We start from the raw sequence: 19,374 nt of genomic DNA, 5'->3' as shown, positions 1-19,374 counted from the left end.
GTTTGTACTGGCCTTGCTGTTGTGTGTATTTACACTGAGTGTGCAAGAAAATTAAGAACACCTGCTCTTTCCATGACAGACTGATCAGGTGAAAGCTATGGTCCCTTACTGATGTCACTTGTTAAATCCACTTCAATCAGTGTAGATGAAGGGGAGGCGACATGTTAAATAAAGATTTTTAAGCCTTGAGACAATTGAGACATGGCTTGTGTGTATGTGCCATTCAGAGGGTGAATGGGCAAGACAAAATATTTAAGTGGCTTTGAACAGGGTATGGTAGTAGGTGCCAGGTGCACCGGTTTGTGTCAAGAACTGCAACACTGCTGGGTTTTTCACACTCAACAGTTTCCCGTGTGTATCAAGAATGGTCAACCACCCAAAGGACATCCAGACAACTTGACACAACTGTGGGAAGCATTGGTGTCCATGCCCTGAGGAATTGAGGCTGTTCTGACTCAATATTAGGAAGGTGTTCTTAATGTTTTAAACAGTACACGCAGTGTAGCTTATCTTGTGCTAAACTGGTTATCATGTGTAGGAATTGCTTATCGTGTACTAAACTGGTTATCGTGTGTAGGAATTGCTTATCGTGTACTAAACTGGTTATCGTGTGTAGGAATTGCTTATCGTGTACTAAACTGGTTATTGTGTGTAGGAATTGCTTATCTTGTATGTAGCAGCAGGGTTGGGATCAATTCCATTTCAATTTCAGCCAATTCAGAAAGTAAACCAAATTCTAAATGTTTTTTAAGCTTTGAAGAGAATTGGAAATGGAATTTCAGTGTACCTCCTGAATTGACTGGAATTGAAATGGAATTCATCTCAACCCTGGTAGCAAGTGCACCGTAACTACATTGTGTGTGTATTACACGAGCGTGAGTATATGTGTGTGTGTGTATTAGATGAGTCTGTAACTGAGTTGTGGTCTGCCTCCCCAGCGACCCGAGGCTTCTCTCCTCAACATAAGATCAATAGCTTTGCGGAGGCCAAGGGTCTGGACCGGATCAACGAGCGCATGCCCCCCCGCCGTGACGCCGTCAACAGTGTGGGTGTCTCCATGGGCCGCATGAACATGGGGGAGCCCAACGGCACCGACAACAACAGCAATATACAGTGATGCACACACACACATTTATACATAAACACTAATACACACACTTAGATATAAAGTACATACTCACACATACACACATTTATACATAAACACTAGTACACACACTTAGATATAAAGTACATACCCACACATACACACATTTATACATAAACACTAGTACACACACTTAGATATAAAGTACATACCCACACATACACACATTTGACTTACACACTTAAATTAAAACACACTTACGGTAAACACATACTTAGACATACACTTAAACAGGGATCATACAGAAAACACAGTAAACATATAGATCTACACGTATACACTAATGGTACACACACCATCCTCCTCCCCCTACCCTGGCCTGTTGCCCCCCAGCCCTTCTCTCTACCCGTGTGACAAGACTGTGCCATGGATGGATCAGACCTCCTATTGGACAAACTGTACTGCAGGTTCCATCATTCCCTGACCTGGTCACACACTACTACAGACCCCTGACCACCTGACCACACTACACTACGGAACACTCTACTGGACGTTCTGGAACACTCCAATGCAAAACAAAGAGCTACTGTTCTGTTCTAATTGTGTAGTGCGGCTGACTGGGTGACAGATGTTACCTTTCTGTTGTGTTGGGGGCAGAGGGAGGGTGGGGCTGACTGGGTGACAGATGTTACCTTTCTGTTGTGTTGGGGGCAGAGGGAGGGTGGGGCTGACTGGGTGACAGATGTTACCTTTCTGTTGTGTTGGGACAGGGGAAGGGTGGGGATTGGGGAGTGAAGGCATGTAGGTGAGAGGTCGACGGGAGCTGAAGTGGCATGCGGGGGAGGTACTACCTGTCCGTGATTTACAGTTTCCTCTTCTCATTTTAAAACAGGAAGTTGTGTCATCCCTGTCGGTGGTTTACTTCATTCATTTTATTTTATAAGATATCTAGATAGGGTGATGGATCGTTGTCATGGCGTCTGTGAGTTTATTTGTGTATGCGTTTGCATCTGCGTGTGAAATTTGAATGCCATTTTCATCTGCAAACATACATGGTAGTGCTTTCGAATATGTTTTGCTACTAGTACTATATGATAATAACAGGACATTGAAATTAAACATACTATTTATTAACTTCAAGGAAAAGATGAAGTTGTCAGAAGGTTCAAAATGCAGTCTTATTACCTGAGTGTTCTCCATCTTATTAAGCCAATATGCTCCACTGGCCAGTTAGCCAGTGCTGAGGTGGCACACAGAGTTCACAGAGTTCACAGTACACTCACTACACCCCCTAAAGTCCCCCTAAAGTCAGATAAACAAAACTGACCGTTCATCACATTTAGGGGCAATGTCTGTCTGTTCCACTCTTATGTTCTATTGCTGCCAAGTCAGATGATTTCCAAAACTGATCTTATTTCAGTTTTAAGGACACCTTTTTACCACTGTTACATATTTTACTTGCTGGGACTATCTACACTTTTATGTTCTATTGCTGCCAAGTCAATCATAGAAATAGAAAGCATAGAATGGACACCTGTATGTTTGTTGGCATGCAATCAGAATCAGCAATGAGTGATGTCTGTTCTATGCATTCCATTTCTATGGTGTCCTCTTATGTGCTGTCCAGTAGCCTATAACCTGTGTCGGCTGTACTGGAGTAAGTCCCTATATATGCTGTTTTGTTCTACTTTGAAAATGAAATGGTGTTTTTGGCTGAGTGTGAACAGTGACTAACAGAAGGTTATTTATTTGTAAAGCATTTATAAACGCATCAGTGCATGCAATTAAGTTATTTGATAATAATAATGTGAAATTCTATTTGTGCCGTGTTTCAGTATGGTAAGTTATTTTTATCTTCTTGCTTCAAATGAACTAAGGGATGATATTTATTTGTGAAAAAAACATTTTCCAGTTTTTATTTTATTTGGGGATTTCGTTTTTTATTTCATTTGAGGTTTTTCATGACTGTATTATGAGTTCATGTATTATTTTATTTTGATGCTGTACAGACTAGACGTTTGTATGAGGTGCCATGCGTTGTAACTCTATCGCTCCTCTCTGATGTGCAGGAGTTATTTTGAAACCTACACTTAGAAAAAAGGGTTCCAAAATGGATCTTCGGTTGTCCCTATAGGAGAACCCTTTTCGGTTCCAGGTGGAACCGTTTTTGCTTCCAGGTAGAACTTTTTTGGGTTCCATGTAGAACCCTCTGTGGAAAGGGTTCTAAATGGAATTCAGAAAGGTTCTACCTGGAACCAAAAAGGGTTCTTCAAAGGGTTCTCCTATGGGGACAGCCAAAGAACCCTTTTAGGCACTAGATAGCACTTTTTTTCTAAGAGTGTACAATAGTGTGAATGAATAACCGTACTATAAAAAGACACAGACTTACATTCAGGCAGCCAAAGCATGATTGCATGGAAAACTCATCTGTAAAAGCAGACACAGTTACAGAAGTTGTCTCACACATTTTAAAGGAAAAGTGTATTCTCTAATCATAATTCTTAAATTATATTCTTGTTATTTAATATTATTATTATTATATTTATGATTAACATTATTCTTAAGCTCTCTGCTAATTGCTCTTGCGTTTTGCTGATCCTTGTTTGGTCTCATTGTGCTTTATTTTGAGAGGTGAACTTACCGGAGACCTCGTGCCATATAGTTTGTGCCATGGTTCTCTCTCGGACTCCCTTATTACACAAACTGTAAGCATGCCCCATGGGACAAACCACTTTTTTACTCTTGAATAAAATATGCATGAACCTTTGGCATACTTCTGTTTATGGCCTGTCTCACGTCAGAGTTAGACGTTCATCCATGTTTCTCACCCATCAAATGTCGAAGTTGTTCCAGTTCCAAATGTCAAAGTGTTTAAGGTCAGGCATTAACTCTGAATTTTAACGGTTTCTATTGCTGGATTCGAACATGCAACCTTCTGGAACAGAGGCAGATGCTTACGCATCCCCATGCACAACGCCCTACCGAAACCTACTTGAAGGTAACAGTGTTCACTGTTGCCCCTAGTGGCTGGTTTCCACATCATCTCCCGACCTCAGACATGGATGGATGTCGAATACTGACTTTTATCACGGCTGATCTGGCTGGTTCATTAACTCCTTCATACACAGACAAACGCATACAGAAACGCACACACACGCACACACGCACACACGCACACACGCACACACGCACACACACACACACACACACACACACACACACACACACACACACACACACACACACACACACACACACACACACACACACACACACACACACACACACACACACACACACACCACAGGCTCTTTCTGACATTATACGGTCGGGTTCCAATCCATCAAGAGGATACATTTAAATTTGATTCATGAATTGGACATTTGCTTTATTTTCTCGGAAAAGAGGAAAACAAGTTCAATATACTCCAGTCATGATCACCTTGTCGCTGTAGCTTCATTCACCTCAGGCAATAGGGGATTTAACATTCTACAAACACGTCATACAACAATTAGCCTGCTACGCACTAGCTCAGCACCGGGATTAGAACTATAGTTTAGTTTAATGTCAAGTCAAACAGCAGTTACATAGACAATACCATCTAGTACAGCTGTCTTTAGCTACCTCTGCAATGTGTTGAGAAAAAGTCCTGCCGTTTCATGCAGCTGCGTCGATGAGGCTCTCTACAGAGAGGAAGAGGCTAAACGAGAGGTTTTATTATCACCAAAATCCAACCAAAATGATCCCAATGCGTTTCTATGGGGTTATTTTGGAACTTAACTTGTCGCCTGCCTTCGCACCTTTGGGAAGACTCCCATTGTTAGGGCGGAGACATACATGTAAGCATTTCGCCATTGTATACAGATCTCTGTTCTCCACAAACCCAGCCGGTTGCCAGCCACACAAACAGCCTTCCCCTCCCGCTCCCAGGTGTCCGCATGGTATTCACATCAGACCAGCTGACACTGATAAACTGCTTTTGCCTTTTAATCGGGATTGGAATGATTTTAGTTGCCTATTTTAAATTGTTTGTGTTGAGCTAGTGTATGGCCATACCCAATTGACACCCCTGCTTAATATTCATCTCATACAGAAGTCCACACCTGGATAGGTACTGTACTTGCTGTGATGTTCTGTGTAATAACACACTTATAAGGTTTGAGTAGACTGGAGAGAGAGGTGGGTTGACTGAAACTTGTTAAATCACCTCCCGATCAGGTTATCATAAGAACACATACTGTATGGTTAATCAGAGACGTGGCAGCTGTAGCAGTATATTTAAACAGTGATAAATCGGGTTCTAAAAACACCCATGCCTCTTCCTCCACTCCCTGTTCCACTACTGTTACCTATTACAGTACATCAACCCCTCTCTGTGGAATTTGTTTGCAGCAAGCTTTATACCTCTCTGTCTTTATCACTTTTTATCTAGCTCTATTGGTCTTTATCGCTCATTGTGTGGGATATATTGCCTCTTGTAAACTGAAACTGAAACTATTACCCAAATTTGTATAACACAAAGGGAAGCAGGGAGAGAGTGAGAAAACAAGTGGAGAGGGATGAGAGGGAGAAGTGAGAGGGAGAAGTGCTAGCTCTGATTTATAATCTCTATTCATCTGATTTTCTATCAACACACATCTATTTTAATCTCTTTCAATCTGGAATTGTCTCTGTTGTTCTGTATTCTGGAACTGGGATCATTCAAAACATAAAAAGGTAAGCCTCAACAGATAAGCTACATGAAAAATGTAAAATAAATCATGTTTTCTGCATTTCAACTGGACCTTCAAATGATTCAGTGTCTAGATCTGAATATAGGATAGCAATTCCCTCATTGAGATATGTATTTATTGTGAATATATGAATGAATGCTCTTTAATTACCTGTTACTTGTATTTCTTATTCTTATCCGTATGTTTTTAAACTGCATCGTTGGTTAGGGGTTCGTAAGTGAGCGTGTCACTGTGAGGTCTACACCTGTTCTATTCGGCGCATGTTACTAATACAATTTGATTTGATTTGAATCAGTGATAGTCTCCAAATGTAATATGTGGTATAAGAATGTAGTCATGGAGATTATGTATGTATTGTGGGTCGTTTTCACTACTCTGAAGTGCACGGGTAACATCAGGGCACCATTTAATAGTTCATGGGTTTTACTGGACTATAATTCTTATTTCCTTCAATCTAATTCTAATATAAAGATGGTCCTCTTCCTTCCCACTTTATACAATGCAAAGCAAAGCAGGCTGAGGGTTTCTCTTAAAGGGATACTTTGGGGTTTTGGCAATGAGGTCCTTAATCTACTTCCACAGAGTCGGATGGACTTGTGAATTAATTGAACATTTGCTTTTTTATTTTTTTTATAGCAGATTTCATATGGCAGGTATAGAGCCGAGCAAGCTAGAGGAAGTTAGGTAGTTTTACAAGCCAGTGCTAACTAGCCTTAGTGCAACGACTGGAATTCTATGGGTGTTATTGCACTAACGCTAGTTAGCATTGGCTTGTGAAACTACTGTACCTCTAACTTCCTTCATACTGGACACAGAGACATAAAAATGGTATCCACGAGTTCATCTGAGTCTGGCAAGTAGATAAAGGGCCTCATTGCAAAAATCTGAAAGTATTCCTTTAAGTAGATTAGCCATATTATTTTATTAATGATAGTCATATTCCCAGTCTTACCCCATGCAGGCATGCACTGGCCAATTGTATGAATTGCTCACCTGTAGTTGACTTGAGGACCAGAAGATCAGGCTTTCCATTGTGTAGTAATGTGAGAATGTGTCTTTGGTTGCTATGCCAACATTGTGTAACAGTATAACTTTACGTCGTCCCCTCGCCCCGACACGGGCGCGAACCAGGGACCCTTTGCACACATCAACAACAGTCAACCACGAAGCATCGTTACCCATCGCTCCACAAAAGCCGCGGCCCTTGCAGAGCAAGGGGCAACACTACTTAAGTCTCAGAGCAAGTGACGTAACTGATTGAAATGCTACTAGCGCGTACCCGCTAACTAGCTAGCCATTTCACATCCGTTACACTCACCCCCCTTTCAACCTCCTCCTTTTCCGCAGCAACCAGTGATCCGGGTCACGGCACCAATGTAACAGTATAACTTTACGTCGTCCCCTCGCCCCGACACGGGCGCGAACCAGGGACCCTCTGCACACATCAACAACAGTCAACCACGAAGCATCGTTACCCATCGCTCCACAAAAGCCGCGGCCCTTGCAGAGCAAGGGGCAACACTACTTAAGTCTCAGAGCAAGTGACGTAACTGATTGAAATGCTACTAGCGCGTACCCGCTAACTAGCTAGCCATTTCACATCCGTTACACTTGCACAATACTGGACAAGGAAAAGATAAACAACGTGTTTGACTTTATAAACTTAAATCGGGTGCTGGATCCTGATATATTATCCAAAGACCAGAAATAGGACAGCACTCCGGTAAATAAACTTAAATTGACATACAGTATGAGCCCTTCTTCAGCGTGCAAGGCAATGGCAATCAATGTCACAACAAGAAGACCTCACAGGTGGGCATATTTCTACATTCACAGTCAGTATTGGCCCAATCAAGAGATCCCAGCAGAGAGAGAGCTGTGGGGGAAACATGACAATGTAAGAAAGATGCATAGTATCACGGCTCAGGCTAAGACTCAGATGCAGACACAGGAGGCGGATAGTACGAGTATCAGAGTTTATTATAGTACAAGGGGCAGGCAAAAGGTAAGTCAAGGCAGGGAAAAAGTCCTAATCCAGAGTCAGGCAGGATCAGGACAGGCAGAAAGGTTAGAATTGGAAAGACTAGGAAAAACAAAAACTAGAGCACAGGAAACACGGGAACACGCTGGTAGGACTTGATGGGACAAGACGAACTGGCAACAGACAAACAGTATATATGCACAAGGGATAATGGGGGGAGATGGGAGACACCTGGTGCGGTCTGGAGACAAGCACGAAGACAGGTGAAACTGATCAGGGTGTGACACAGACACACAATACAATTACATTAGGATGTCATTACCAAAGTGTTTGGCCTATTGATAACATACTACAAACAACAAGAAAAATAACATTCCTCATTAAGGCCTGCCGGGGCAAGTGTGCACAAGCGGTCTATCCAATAGGTCTCTCTTTAGAGAAGTAATGTATCCCTATCTCCTCCCCTACATGGCCTTCACCAATTCAATGCCCATATAACGCAAGGCACTTAGTTCATGATTATGGCTGTTGAAATGCCTTTCAAGAAGGCAACCTTTCAAGAAGTTGTGAAAATTACAAAAGGAACAGGTGTTTACTGATTATTTTTATGTTATATCTCTCATACTTAGTCATGGTGCTGTTATGTCTGTTCCTCAGATGCAACAGTTGGGAGGGGAGGAGAGTCTGGTCCCTCAGCCTCGTGGGAGTCTACACAAAGCCGGTGCGATAGGATTGGCTACTGTGGTGATGACGGCCATCTTGGTTTTGGAGCCTGAGAGCTTCTTCAGACACGTTGCAGCAGCGATACTCATCCTGACTGTGGGGCCCTCGCTGCATGGAGTGTTTCTTCTCTTACAGGAATGTCTTCATCATGCAACTACCCGGTGAGGGAACTTAACTTCCATACTCATAGTCATACTCATACTCACAAAACATGGTAGCCAAATAAATAGATAAATATTTACATATTACCTGCCTCCCTCTCTACCTCCCCTTCTCTCCTTCTCTCACCTCTCTATCTACCCAGGTACCGTGGTGGGAGGCTGGGTCAGATGGTGACAGCCTGTGTGGGTGTGTATACTCTCCTGGGTGTGGGGTTGGCAGTGCTGCTGTTGGGCCTGACCGAGCCACAGCCCTGGAGAGACCAGTGGAGCATGGTGATCTTGGCCTTTGGCCTCTACCCTCTACTCAACACCCTGGGAGTACTGGTGAGATAACAAGAGCCTGATCTGGAACTCTCACACACAATATGAACCAACACAGGACCCTGTGTGTCTCCAGCAGGGTTGGGGGGAATTCCATTTCAATTCCATTAAATTCAGGATGTACCCTGAAGTTCCAATTCTAGTTATTTTGAATGCTTTACAATGAGGACAATTTGGAATTGGTATTAGTTTTACTGTCTGCATTGACTGGAATTGAAATGGAATTAAACCCAACCCTGGTCTCAAGGATGGTTTTAATCATCAGTCTGGTGTGGGTCTCCAAACCCTCTCCTTTAAGCCACTAATAACATAGTTTAGCTTCCTGAAGCCAATTATACTGAACGATATTGTAGCTTACATGCTGCTGTAAAATGCTGACTGTGTGCTAGAGTGATTCTTGTTAGCTCACCAGAGTTGGGGTTTTTGATTGCTCATCATGGTTGTGGTTTCAGTAAATCCCAGTAAATATTTTTATACCAGATTCCCTGCATGTCTGCCTGTGAGTAATTCTGGTTATTTCCTGGTTGTTGTTTCTCTCTCCCATATCCAGGGTCCGTCTGAAGTGGAAGTGTCAGAGATTTGTGAGGAGAGGAAGATGAATGTGGCTCATGGCCTGGCTTGGTCTTTCCACCTGGGCTACCTCAACCTGGTGTTGCCTCGTAAGTAGACTACCATTAGCTCAAACACAAAGAAAATCATAACCTCTGGATTTGATGTTGATTAATCACAACGAACAGTCAGAGAGAAGGCTGTACTTATTTTTACAGGGGCATTTATTAAGCTTTTTTCTGTAACGTAACAAATACTGTATCATGTCAGCTGTGTGTATTCGTTTATCTGTATTTTTGTGGTAGGGTTGGAGGGTTCTATAGCAGAATTCCGTGCCTTACACACGGCAGGTCCGTTTGAGACCAGGGGTTCCAGAAAGCTCCTAATCCTCCTCCCTCTCAACGCCAACATCGCTCACAAGCTGGAGGATGAAAGACACCAACATCCGTTTCTATGACAACCTCCCTAACACAGAGATGACAGAGCAGGGGTCAGGGGGCGTGTCTACAAGCACAGTGTCTACAGCCTATTGGACGAGAATAGACAGGTAGGTAGGGATTACCTTACAGTCAGTCACCTTCTCAAACACTATCCCAAAGTGAAATGCATTACACTGGCACCACCATGTGGTCAAATAGTGAATCAACAGTGAGTGGTTAAAAAGCTCTGGAAAATACAAAAATAATGTGGAAAAGCCCAACACGTGCACACGTGGCCAAATGTGTGCACAATCTATAAACCCATTTGCAGATTTTTTGGGTTGTTGCACTGAATTGCCTAATCCCAGTATTCCCTGTTTGTGTGTGTGTGTGTGTGTGTGTGTGTGTGTGTGTGTGTGTGTGTGTGTGTGTGTGTGTGTGTGTGTGTGTGTGTGTGTGTGTGTGTGTGTGTGTGTCAAATCAAATGTTATTTGTCACATGTGCCGAATGCAACAGGTGTAGACCTTACAGTGAAATGCTTACTTACAAGCCCTTACTTGTTTTATTTTTGTTCAATTAAAAAAAAAATATTCTGGAAAGTATTTACTAAAATGAACTGAAGCAAGATTTTATTTGTTGAACAAATAAAAAAAATTAAGGAGCAACAATAAAATAACAAAGGCGAGGCTTTATACAGGGGGTACCGGTACAGAGTCAATGTATGTGGGCATCATGTAGGTAGAGGTAAAGTGACAATGCATAGATAATAAACAGAGAGTAGCAGCAGTGTAAAAATGGGGGTGGGAACAATGCAAAAAGTCTGGGTAGCCATTTGATTAGCTGTTCGGGAGTCTTTTGGCTTGGGGGTAGAAGCTGTTAAGAAGCCTTTTGGAACTAGACTTGGCGCTCCGGTACTGCTTGCCGTGCAATAGCAGAGAGAACAGTCTATGACTGGGATGGCTGGTGTCTTTGACAATTTTTGGGGCCTTCCTCTGACACCGCCTGGTATAGAGGTCCTGGATGGCAGGAAGCTTGATCACAGTGATGTACTGGGCCATACGCACTACCCTCTGTAGTGCCTTGCGGTCGGAGGCCGAGCTGTTGCCATAGCAGGTGGTGATGCAACCAGTCAGGATGCTCTCGATGGTGCAGCTGTGTAACTTTTTGAGGATCTGAGGACCCATGCCAAGTCTTTTCAGTCTTCTGACGGGGAATAGGTGTTGTCATGCCCTCTTTACAACTGTCTTGGTGTGTTTGTGGGAGAGGCTGTTATCCTGGCACCACACTGCCAGATCTCTGACGTCCTCCCTATAGGCTGTATTATTGTTGTCTGTGATCAGGCCGACCACTGTTGTGTCGTCGGAAAACTTAATGATGGTGTTAGAGTCGTGCTTGGCCATGCAGTCATGTGTGAACAGGGAGTACAGGAGGGGACTGAGCACGCACCCCTGAGGAGGCTCTGTGTTGAGGATCAGCGTGGCAGATCTGTTACCACCTGGGGGCGGCCCGTCAGGAAGTCCAGGATCCAGTTGCAGAGGGAGGTGTTTAGTCCCTGGGTCCTTAGCTTAGTGATGAGCTTTGAGGGAACTATGGTGTTGAACGCTGAGCTGTAGTCAATGAATAGCATTCTCACGTAGGAGTTCCTTTTGTCCAGGTGGGAAAGGGCAATGTGGAGTGCAATAGAGATTGCATCATCTGTGGATCTGTTAGGGTGGTATGCAAATTGGAGTGGGTCTAGTGTTTCTGTGGGTCTAGTGGGTCTAGCCTTTCAAATCACTTCATGGCTACAGACGTGAGTGCCAGGGTCGGTAGTCATTTAGGCAGGTTACCTTAGTGTTCTTGGGCACAGGGACTATGGTGGTCTGCTTGAAACAGGTTGGTATTACAGACTCAGACAGGGAGAGATTGAAAATGTCATTGAAGACACTTGCCAGTTGGTCAGCGCATGCTCGGAGTACACGTCCTGGTAATCCGTCTGGCCCTGCGTCCTTGTGAATGTTGACCTGGTGATAGACCATGCCTGATCTAGGAAGCAGGTGACTGAGTCTGGGACTGGTCTGGGTGTTCTGGACTGACTTTGAATAGATATGAGCAGTTTCAGAGTGTCTCAACCACTGAATATGCTTGGAGGATAAAACGTTGTGACGGAAATAGGGCACATCAGTGATACATGGTGCATTTGATTAATTTACTTAATTAGGTAAATCATTTGAGAACCTGTGAATACCTGTTCTCAATCTGATGAGGAAGCTGATATCTGTGAACAAACACACACAAACATGGACACACGCACTCACACACAAACACATGGGAAATGCAAGCAGAGTGGCTGTCTGCATCAGCCTAGCCAGACACAGTGGCAAGCCCCACAGACCAACACATATGTGGTTTCCCTTCACTTCCATAGAAAGACAGCAAACTCCCTCTTTACTGGTCTGATGTCATAATGGTAGCCAGATCCTCACATGATCTGGGCAGGGCTGAAGATGATAGGCTGGTGTACAGGTATAGTCACAAAGGGGAAAAGTCCCTTTCTGTGACTCATAACTGAACTGTTTTACAGTCAGACTCCTTCCTGGGGCACAGATCTAGCCATATATTCTGAACAGGTCCAACATGTGAGTTTAAAAATAACACATAAGTCTATATATATAGCATGAGACTTGTTTTTTCATTTCCAATACCCACAACACACACTTTCTATTTTATTTAACCCAGCAAGTTAGTTAAGAACAAATTCTTATTTACAATGACAGCCTACCCCGGCCAAACCCCGACGACGCTGGGCCTATTGTGCGCCACCCAATGGACTTCCAATCACAGCCAGATGTGATACAGCCTGGATTTGAACCAGGGACTGTAGTGGCACCTCTTGTGCTGTGATGCAGTGCCTTAGGCCACTGAGTCACTCAAGAGGGACTATGGAGTTGTTTGCCCAAGAGTTGTTTGGTGAGAAAACATTGACTCTTCCAGATACGCATTCATTTCCCCATGTCTGAAACACTTTTGTGAGTGTTGAAAGGGCCCAGGGTGAGAGGGAAACAGGAAGAGGAGAGCAGGAAGGGAAGATCCAAGGTTCAGGGGAAATCCACTTCCTGCCTGGTCAGTGAGTATCAGGCCATGTGATGTGATTCACCTGTGACTCAGCCCAGGTAAGGCTAGTGGCTAGTGAGGGTTTTCCAGTGTATTCCAGAACCTACAGGTGACATACTTATGAAAGGATTCATCAAAAGGGGATCAAGACAACCATTTCCAATATCCAATACGATCATTTTTAGGGGGCTTCCTTTTTAGGCCTAAATTAGGTATCCATAATTCTGTCATCAGTTGAAAATACATTATGAGATCAGAATAATCTTTGTTTAGAACAAAATAAAACAATTTGTTCTAAATATGAGTAATTGTTCATTTTTATTTTCTTGATAACCTAACAATATACCTGTCTAATAGCATTCATTGCACAGAAGACAGAATACTGGATAAAAGAGGTGATATTATCAGTATTGAGTAGCCAGCCAATGCAACGTCTAGGCATGTTGCGTGAGGCTGATTCAACCCTGTTCAGCAGTTGCTCGCCGTCGCGCTGCTATGGTAACCAAGGAGGCGGTCCCACACGCGATCAAACTCAGCTGACGCAACCAAGGAGTACTATTTAAACACAGTGACAGTTCCAATGACTACAATCAACTGACTTCTACATGGAGAGAATAGACAGAAAACGTGTATCACTGAGTGGAGTATTGGAGATAGAGAGACAATCAAAATGGTCTATACCCCGGCTTTGGTCCTCGGACACGGAATTCCGATTGTGTCTGAAGAGGATAACATTGTCGAACTGATGAGAAAGTTTCTCTGTCAAATTACTTCGAGCGACAAAAAATATGTGCGTCGAGGCAGCATTGAAAGTTCTGAATTCATCAAGGAAATAAACTCAAGTAAGTCTCTGTTCTGAAATCTAAGTATGTATTTCATCAGATGTACTGTACTAAATAATGGCTTTTGATAACCATTCCATTTAACTTTGGTGAATTTATAGGCCTTTTGACAAAATTTGTAGAGGACCATAATGGAAACAACTATTTTTACTTTGTAATCCTTGGCAACTTTGGTATATGTATCTGTTGCCTGGCGTAACATGTATTTTCCAAGCGGCCACAGTAGCCTGCCGTGATACAATGCAGCTGATGCAGCCAGATAGTTTACTGTAGCCGACAGCTCATGACTATCAGCTGATGATCTGTTCTAAAAGTTACTTGACCTGAGCTCTCTCCTCTAGTTTCAAGTGGCTGATACATTGCCTTATTTTTACGATGAAAATAAATTCCCTATTACAATGTTACTAAGTATGTAATATTCGAAATCTATAGTGCAACGTGTTTAGGACTAATCATCAAAATAACATTTTTAAGATGGTTTGAAATGTAATGTTGCAATGTTCTTGAATAGCCTGAATAACTAAGTAGGTCAAATAGTCTTGGCATATATAGATATAAGGCCTAAATATAGCCCCTGCCAAATGTCTGCAATACTAAAGTATAGGCTGTACAACTTCAACTCCTGGTTCATCAGCAATATTGATATCAACACACCATTCTCTTTTCCAGGTCTGGACTCTGAAACGGCTCTCGACTGTGAAGAGAGAATACTCCAGCAGGACATGACCAGGCAGTTAGTGCGTTGTCTCTCTGAAGCTAAAGAATCGAGTCTGCGGTGCCGGATACTGCTGCTTCCCCGCCCGCTGACCGCCAACGTTGCCCTGGATGTGGTGCGTTCCTCAGCGGGAGAGCCGTGCGGGCTCCGCGGGGCATTCATACAGGTCTATTTGGAGACACAACTGGGCCAACAGCTGCAAATGCTGGGCACTATAACACCCGACCCGACTGTCACTCCTACTTTCGAGCTGTCCGTCGTGTTCAAGCTGGACAAAGACTGTTGGCCGCCTCTCAAGCACATATTCGTTACCGACAAGGTGTTGAAACTACGACCCCAGTACCGGCTGGTCAAGAAGAAATTGTATTCCTCCGCGAGCCCTGTCATACATGAATTCTGCTGAGACAATTTCTTATCAGGAATCAACATGTGGCCTATAATTCTCGACATTCCAGTTAGGAGAAAAAGCTGTTGCACCACTGTATTTTTTCAGTGAACTAAATATATGTTAGTGTACACTACTGTATTGGAGAGTTGAAATAAATGAACATTTTGCACTGTAATATCACTGAAGAACAGTCAGTTCAATTGTGAAAAGAGATAATTTTGTAGTGTTTGAAAAGGAAGGACTGGATACCCTATATGTTTTGTACTGCTGAAATTTCAGTTGACATAGAAAAGAGCACAGAATGCATGTTACCTTGCTGGTTATAGCAGGGGGTGAAATATGTTACCAAGTATGGTACAATCTAACTCTGACAGGTTTTATATTTTGTGCACATTTCTGTTCGAAACAATTGCTTGATTGTCTTTTGTAAAACCATGGAAATCTCATGCTGGATGTGGAAGCACCCTGTGTCCGACTGTTGCAGTATTGTTAAACTGAGAAATGTGAATGTTTTTGCACAGTATTCTTTTCAGGGTTTCCATACTCTTTCAATCAAAACAGCTGTCAGAATCACCAATGATTAGTCTATACCCTAAGAACTGAAGGTCTCAACTTAGGTCTGTCAAAGTTACGGACACTTCCATTGTTTTCAATTCTCTTACTTTTAATAAACAGTTGAACAACAAAACATACAAATGGGGGAAGAAAATAAAACTGTACATAAAGTTCAACACTCAGGTACTACTTTTTTGTACTCCCATTAACATACAGTAGACTCATAATTCCTTGCAGGATATTTTACAGTTGGCTACATCCTAAAACACAATGGGGCCCCAAGTCAGTCACTAGTACTGTAGTAGTAAAACTGATTCAGTACTCCAGGGCTGCAGTGTCTGCTGGTTACTTGTGGCAACTGTAAATCTAGTGTACTGGCTTCAAATGCAAATCATAGACTTAAGTTAGTTAAACTGTACACAGGACTGCAGCCCTGCTCGCCATTCCGACAGACAGCGACCCGAAAACTCTGATTAAACTCAAACAACTAACTTCACAGAACAGTAACAACTCCATCAAACATTCTCTGGTTTAAATCGTCCAATCCCTACATCAAGTCTCATTGGCAACCTACTGCCCTTTGACTCCGGTTATTTCTTCATCTTCATGTCTGCTTCAATAGCACAGCGGCGCCCTCTGGTGCCCCCGTCCTGCAGGGAAGAGAGGTTGGGTTAGAGGTGAGTCAGACACCAGGTTAGAAACCCAGCGATGGCTCCTGGTTGGCTTGTTTAAAACAAGATTATCTCTGCTGCCCGCCAGATGAAATGAAGAAAACAAAAGATTAAAACGACAGAAGAAAGAAAAACAATGGACCAGACGAGACATGCAAAGAAAGAAGTTGAAGACAACCACTGGATACATAAAAAAAGGCATATGGCGATAAACAAATGCGCGTACACCCACAACCAGGATGGGTCCACTTAATCAAATACCGAAGGTCAAAAACTTGGTGAGGGATGTGTTTGTTAATATAAGAGGTGAGTGTATGCATTTTGAATGTTTCACTATAGTCAGTTCGATTAGCAAACTTGTGTTTTATGCGTGTGAGATGTGTGTTTTGGTAGTGTGACGTAGATACAGAGCGTGCACTCTGCTTAATCTGGTGAGATTTGACCTTTGACCTGAATACTTACAAAAAGAGAGAGAAGGAAAGCGGGAGAGGCCATTGGGACACTGTCCTGTAGGAGGACAAACAGTTAGTGAGAAAAGAAACACAAACACACAGTGACATATACGCCTTGTACACACACACATCCAGAGGAAACAACACAAACAAGTACAGTCAGACAAACAAGACAACACATTCAGACAGTCATGTGAGAACACAGGAGCCAGTCGAAAATGCAGAGGAGACAGTACAGACAGACAGTAGTAACGGAGAGGAGAGAAACAGTAGACAGACAGTAGTAACGGAGAGTAGAGACACAGTAGACAGACGGTAGTAACGGAGAGGAGACAGTAGACAGACGGTAGTAACGGAGAGGAGACAGTAGACAGACGGTAGTAACGGAGAGGAGACAGTAGACAGACGGTAAAACGGAGAGGAGAGACAGTAGACAGACGGTAGTAACGGAGAGGAGAGACACAGTAGACAGACGGTGGTAACGGAGAGGAGAGACAGTAGACAGACGGTAGTAACGGAGAGGAGAGACAGTAGACAGACGGTAGTAACGGAGAGGAGAGACAGTAGACAGACGGTGGTAACGGAGAGGAGAGACACAGTAGACAGACGGTAGTAACGGGGAGGAGAGACACAGTAGACAGACGGTAGTAACGGAGAGGAGAGACACAGTAGACAGACGGTAGTAACGGAGAGGAGAGACACAGTAGACAGACGGTGGTAACGGAGAGGAGAGACACAGTAGACAGACGGTAGTAACGGGGAGGAGAGACACAGTAGACAGACGGTAGTAACGGAGAGGAGAGACACAGTAGACAGACGGTAGTAACGGAGAGGAGAGACACAGTAGACAGACGGTAGTAACGGAGAGGAGAGACACAGTAGACAGACAGTAGTAACGGGGAGGAGAGACACAGTAGACAGACGGTAGTAACGGAGAGGAGAGACACAGTAGACAGACGGTAGTAACGGGGAGGAGAGACACAGTAGACAGACGGTAGTAACGGAGAGGAGAGACACAGTAGACAGACGGTAGTAACGGAGAGGAGAGACACAGTAGACAGACAGTAGTAACGGGGAGGAGAGACACAGTAGACAGACGGTAGTAACGGAGAGGAGAGACACAGTAGACAGACGGTAGTAACGGGGAGGAGAGACACAGTAGACAGACGGTAGTAACGGAGAGGAGAGACACAGTAGACAGACGGTAGTAACGGGGAGGAGAGACACAGTAGACAGACGGTAGTAACGGAGAGGAGAGACAGTAGACAGACGGTAGTAACGGAGAGGAGAGACACAGTAGACAGACGGTAGTAACGGAGAGGAGAGACACAGTAGACAGACGGTAGTAACGGAGGAGAGACACAGTAGACAGTAAGTAGACAGACAGTAGTAACGGAGAGGAGAGACACAGTAGACAGACGGTAGTAACGGAGAGGAGAGACACAGTAGACAGACGGTAGTAACGGAGGAGAGACACAGTAGACAGACGGTAGTAACGGAGAGGAGACACAGTAGACAGACGGTAGTAACGGAGAGGAGACACAGTAGACAGACAGTAGTAACGGAGAGGAGAGACAGTAGACAGACGGTAGTAACGGAGAGGAGAGACACAGTAGACAGACGGTAGTAACGGAGGAGAGATACAGTAGACAGACGGTAGTAACGGAGAGGAGACACAGTAGACAGACAGTAGTAACGGAGAGGAGAGACAGTAGACAGACGGTAGTAACGGAGAGGAGAGACACAGTAGACAGACGGTAGTAACGGAGAGGAGAGACACAGTAGACAGACGGTAGTAACGGAGAGGAGAGACACAGTAGACAGACGGTAGTAACGGAGAGGAGAGACACAGTAGACAGACGGTAGTAACGGAGGAGAGACACAGTAGACAGACGGTAGTAACGGAGGAGAGATACAGTAGACAGACGGTAGTAACGGAGAGGAGACACAGTAGACAGACGGTAGTAACGGAGAGAGACATGGTAGACAGACGGTAGTAACGGAGAGAGACATGGTAGACAGACGGTAGTAACGGAGAGGAGAGACACAGTAGACAGACGGTAGTAACGGAGAGGAGAGACACAGTAGACAGACGGAAGTAACGGAGAGGAGAGACACAGTAGACAGACGGTAGTAACGGAGAGGAGAGACACAGTAGACAGACGGTAGTAACGGAGAGGAGAGACACAGTAGACAGACGGTAGTAACGGAGAGGAGAGACACAGTAGACATACGGTAGTAACGGAGAGGAGAGACACAGTAGACATACGGTAGTAACGGAGAGGAGAGACACAGTAGACATATGGTAGTAACGGAGAGGAGAGACAGACAGTAGTAACGGAGAGGAGAGACAGTAGACAGACGGTAGTAACGGAGAGGAGAGACATGGTAGACAGACGGTAGTAACGGAGAGGAGAGACAGACAGTAGTAACGGAGAGGAGAAACAGTAGACAGACGGTAGTAACGGAGAGGAGAGACATGGTAGACAGACGGTAGTAACGGAGAGGAGAGACAGACAGTAGTAACGGAGAGGAGAAACAGTAGACAGACGGTAGTAACGGAGAGGAGAGACATGGTAGACAGACGGTAGTAACGGAGAGGAGAGACATGGTAGACAGACGGTAGTAACGGAGAGGAGAGACATGGTAGACAGACGGTAGTAACGGAGAGAGACATGGTAGAC

At 44.0% G+C, this 19,374-nt stretch overlaps 3 protein-coding genes and 1 pseudogene across 7 annotated transcripts in view; 3 read left to right on the top strand and 1 right to left on the bottom strand.

Moving 5' to 3' along the window:
* ppp3cb (protein phosphatase 3, catalytic subunit, beta isozyme) overlaps positions 1 to 3,860 on the top strand; it is a 37,817-nt gene extending 33,957 nt beyond the window's left edge. For all 3 annotated transcript variants that reach the window (XM_055927479.1, XM_055927480.1, XM_055927481.1), the window contains one exon: positions 939 to 3,860. In XM_055927479.1, coding sequence (XP_055783454.1) covers positions 939 to 1,117 — 179 coding nt within the window. In that variant the 3' untranslated portion in view covers positions 1,118 to 3,860. The remainder of the gene's footprint in view (positions 1 to 938) is intronic.
* Positions 3,861 to 6,509: 2,649 nt separating this feature from the next.
* LOC129858328 (stimulator of interferon genes protein-like) lies at positions 6,510 to 13,500 on the top strand (annotated as a pseudogene).
* A 132-nt stretch (positions 13,501 to 13,632) lies between these two features.
* On the top strand, positions 13,633 to 16,217 carry LOC129858327 (DNA damage-inducible transcript 4-like protein). Its single transcript, XM_055927483.1, has 2 exons — positions 13,633 to 13,909; positions 14,579 to 16,217. Exons 1-2 carry the CDS (start codon positions 13,738 to 13,740, stop codon positions 15,025 to 15,027), a joined length of 621 nt encoding a protein of 206 aa, XP_055783458.1. The 5' UTR covers positions 13,633 to 13,737; the 3' UTR covers positions 15,028 to 16,217.
* LOC129858324 (bromodomain-containing protein 8-like) overlaps positions 15,656 to 19,374 on the bottom strand; it is a 49,536-nt gene continuing 45,817 nt past the window's right edge. For 2 of the 3 annotated variants that reach the window (XM_055927476.1, XM_055927477.1), the window contains exons 17-18: positions 16,701 to 16,745; positions 15,656 to 16,217 (exon numbers count right to left, since the gene is read on the bottom strand). In XM_055927476.1, the coding sequence (XP_055783451.1) occupies positions 16,158 to 16,217; positions 16,701 to 16,745 (105 nt within the window). In that variant the 3' untranslated portion in view covers positions 15,656 to 16,157. The remainder of the gene's footprint in view (positions 16,218 to 16,700; positions 16,746 to 19,374) is intronic. The other variant, XM_055927478.1, reaches the window with a different exon arrangement.

This window comes from Salvelinus fontinalis, chromosome 6 (genome assembly GCF_029448725.1).
Source record: "Salvelinus fontinalis isolate EN_2023a chromosome 6, ASM2944872v1, whole genome shotgun sequence".
Classification (NCBI taxonomy): domain Eukaryota; kingdom Metazoa; phylum Chordata; class Actinopteri; order Salmoniformes; family Salmonidae; genus Salvelinus; species Salvelinus fontinalis.
This window is presented reverse-complemented; position numbering and strand designations above follow the sequence as displayed.

Excerpts from the sequence above, each read along its gene's own strand:
- LOC129858327 (XM_055927483.1), top strand. The coding sequence starts at position 13,738 with ATGGTCTATACCCCGGCTTTGGTCCTCGGACACGGAATTCCGATTGTG. Across the intron at positions 13,910-14,578 it reads CATCAAGGAAATAAACTCAA|GTCTGGACTCTGAAACGGCT; the intron begins GTAAGTCTCTGT and ends TCTCTTTTCCAG.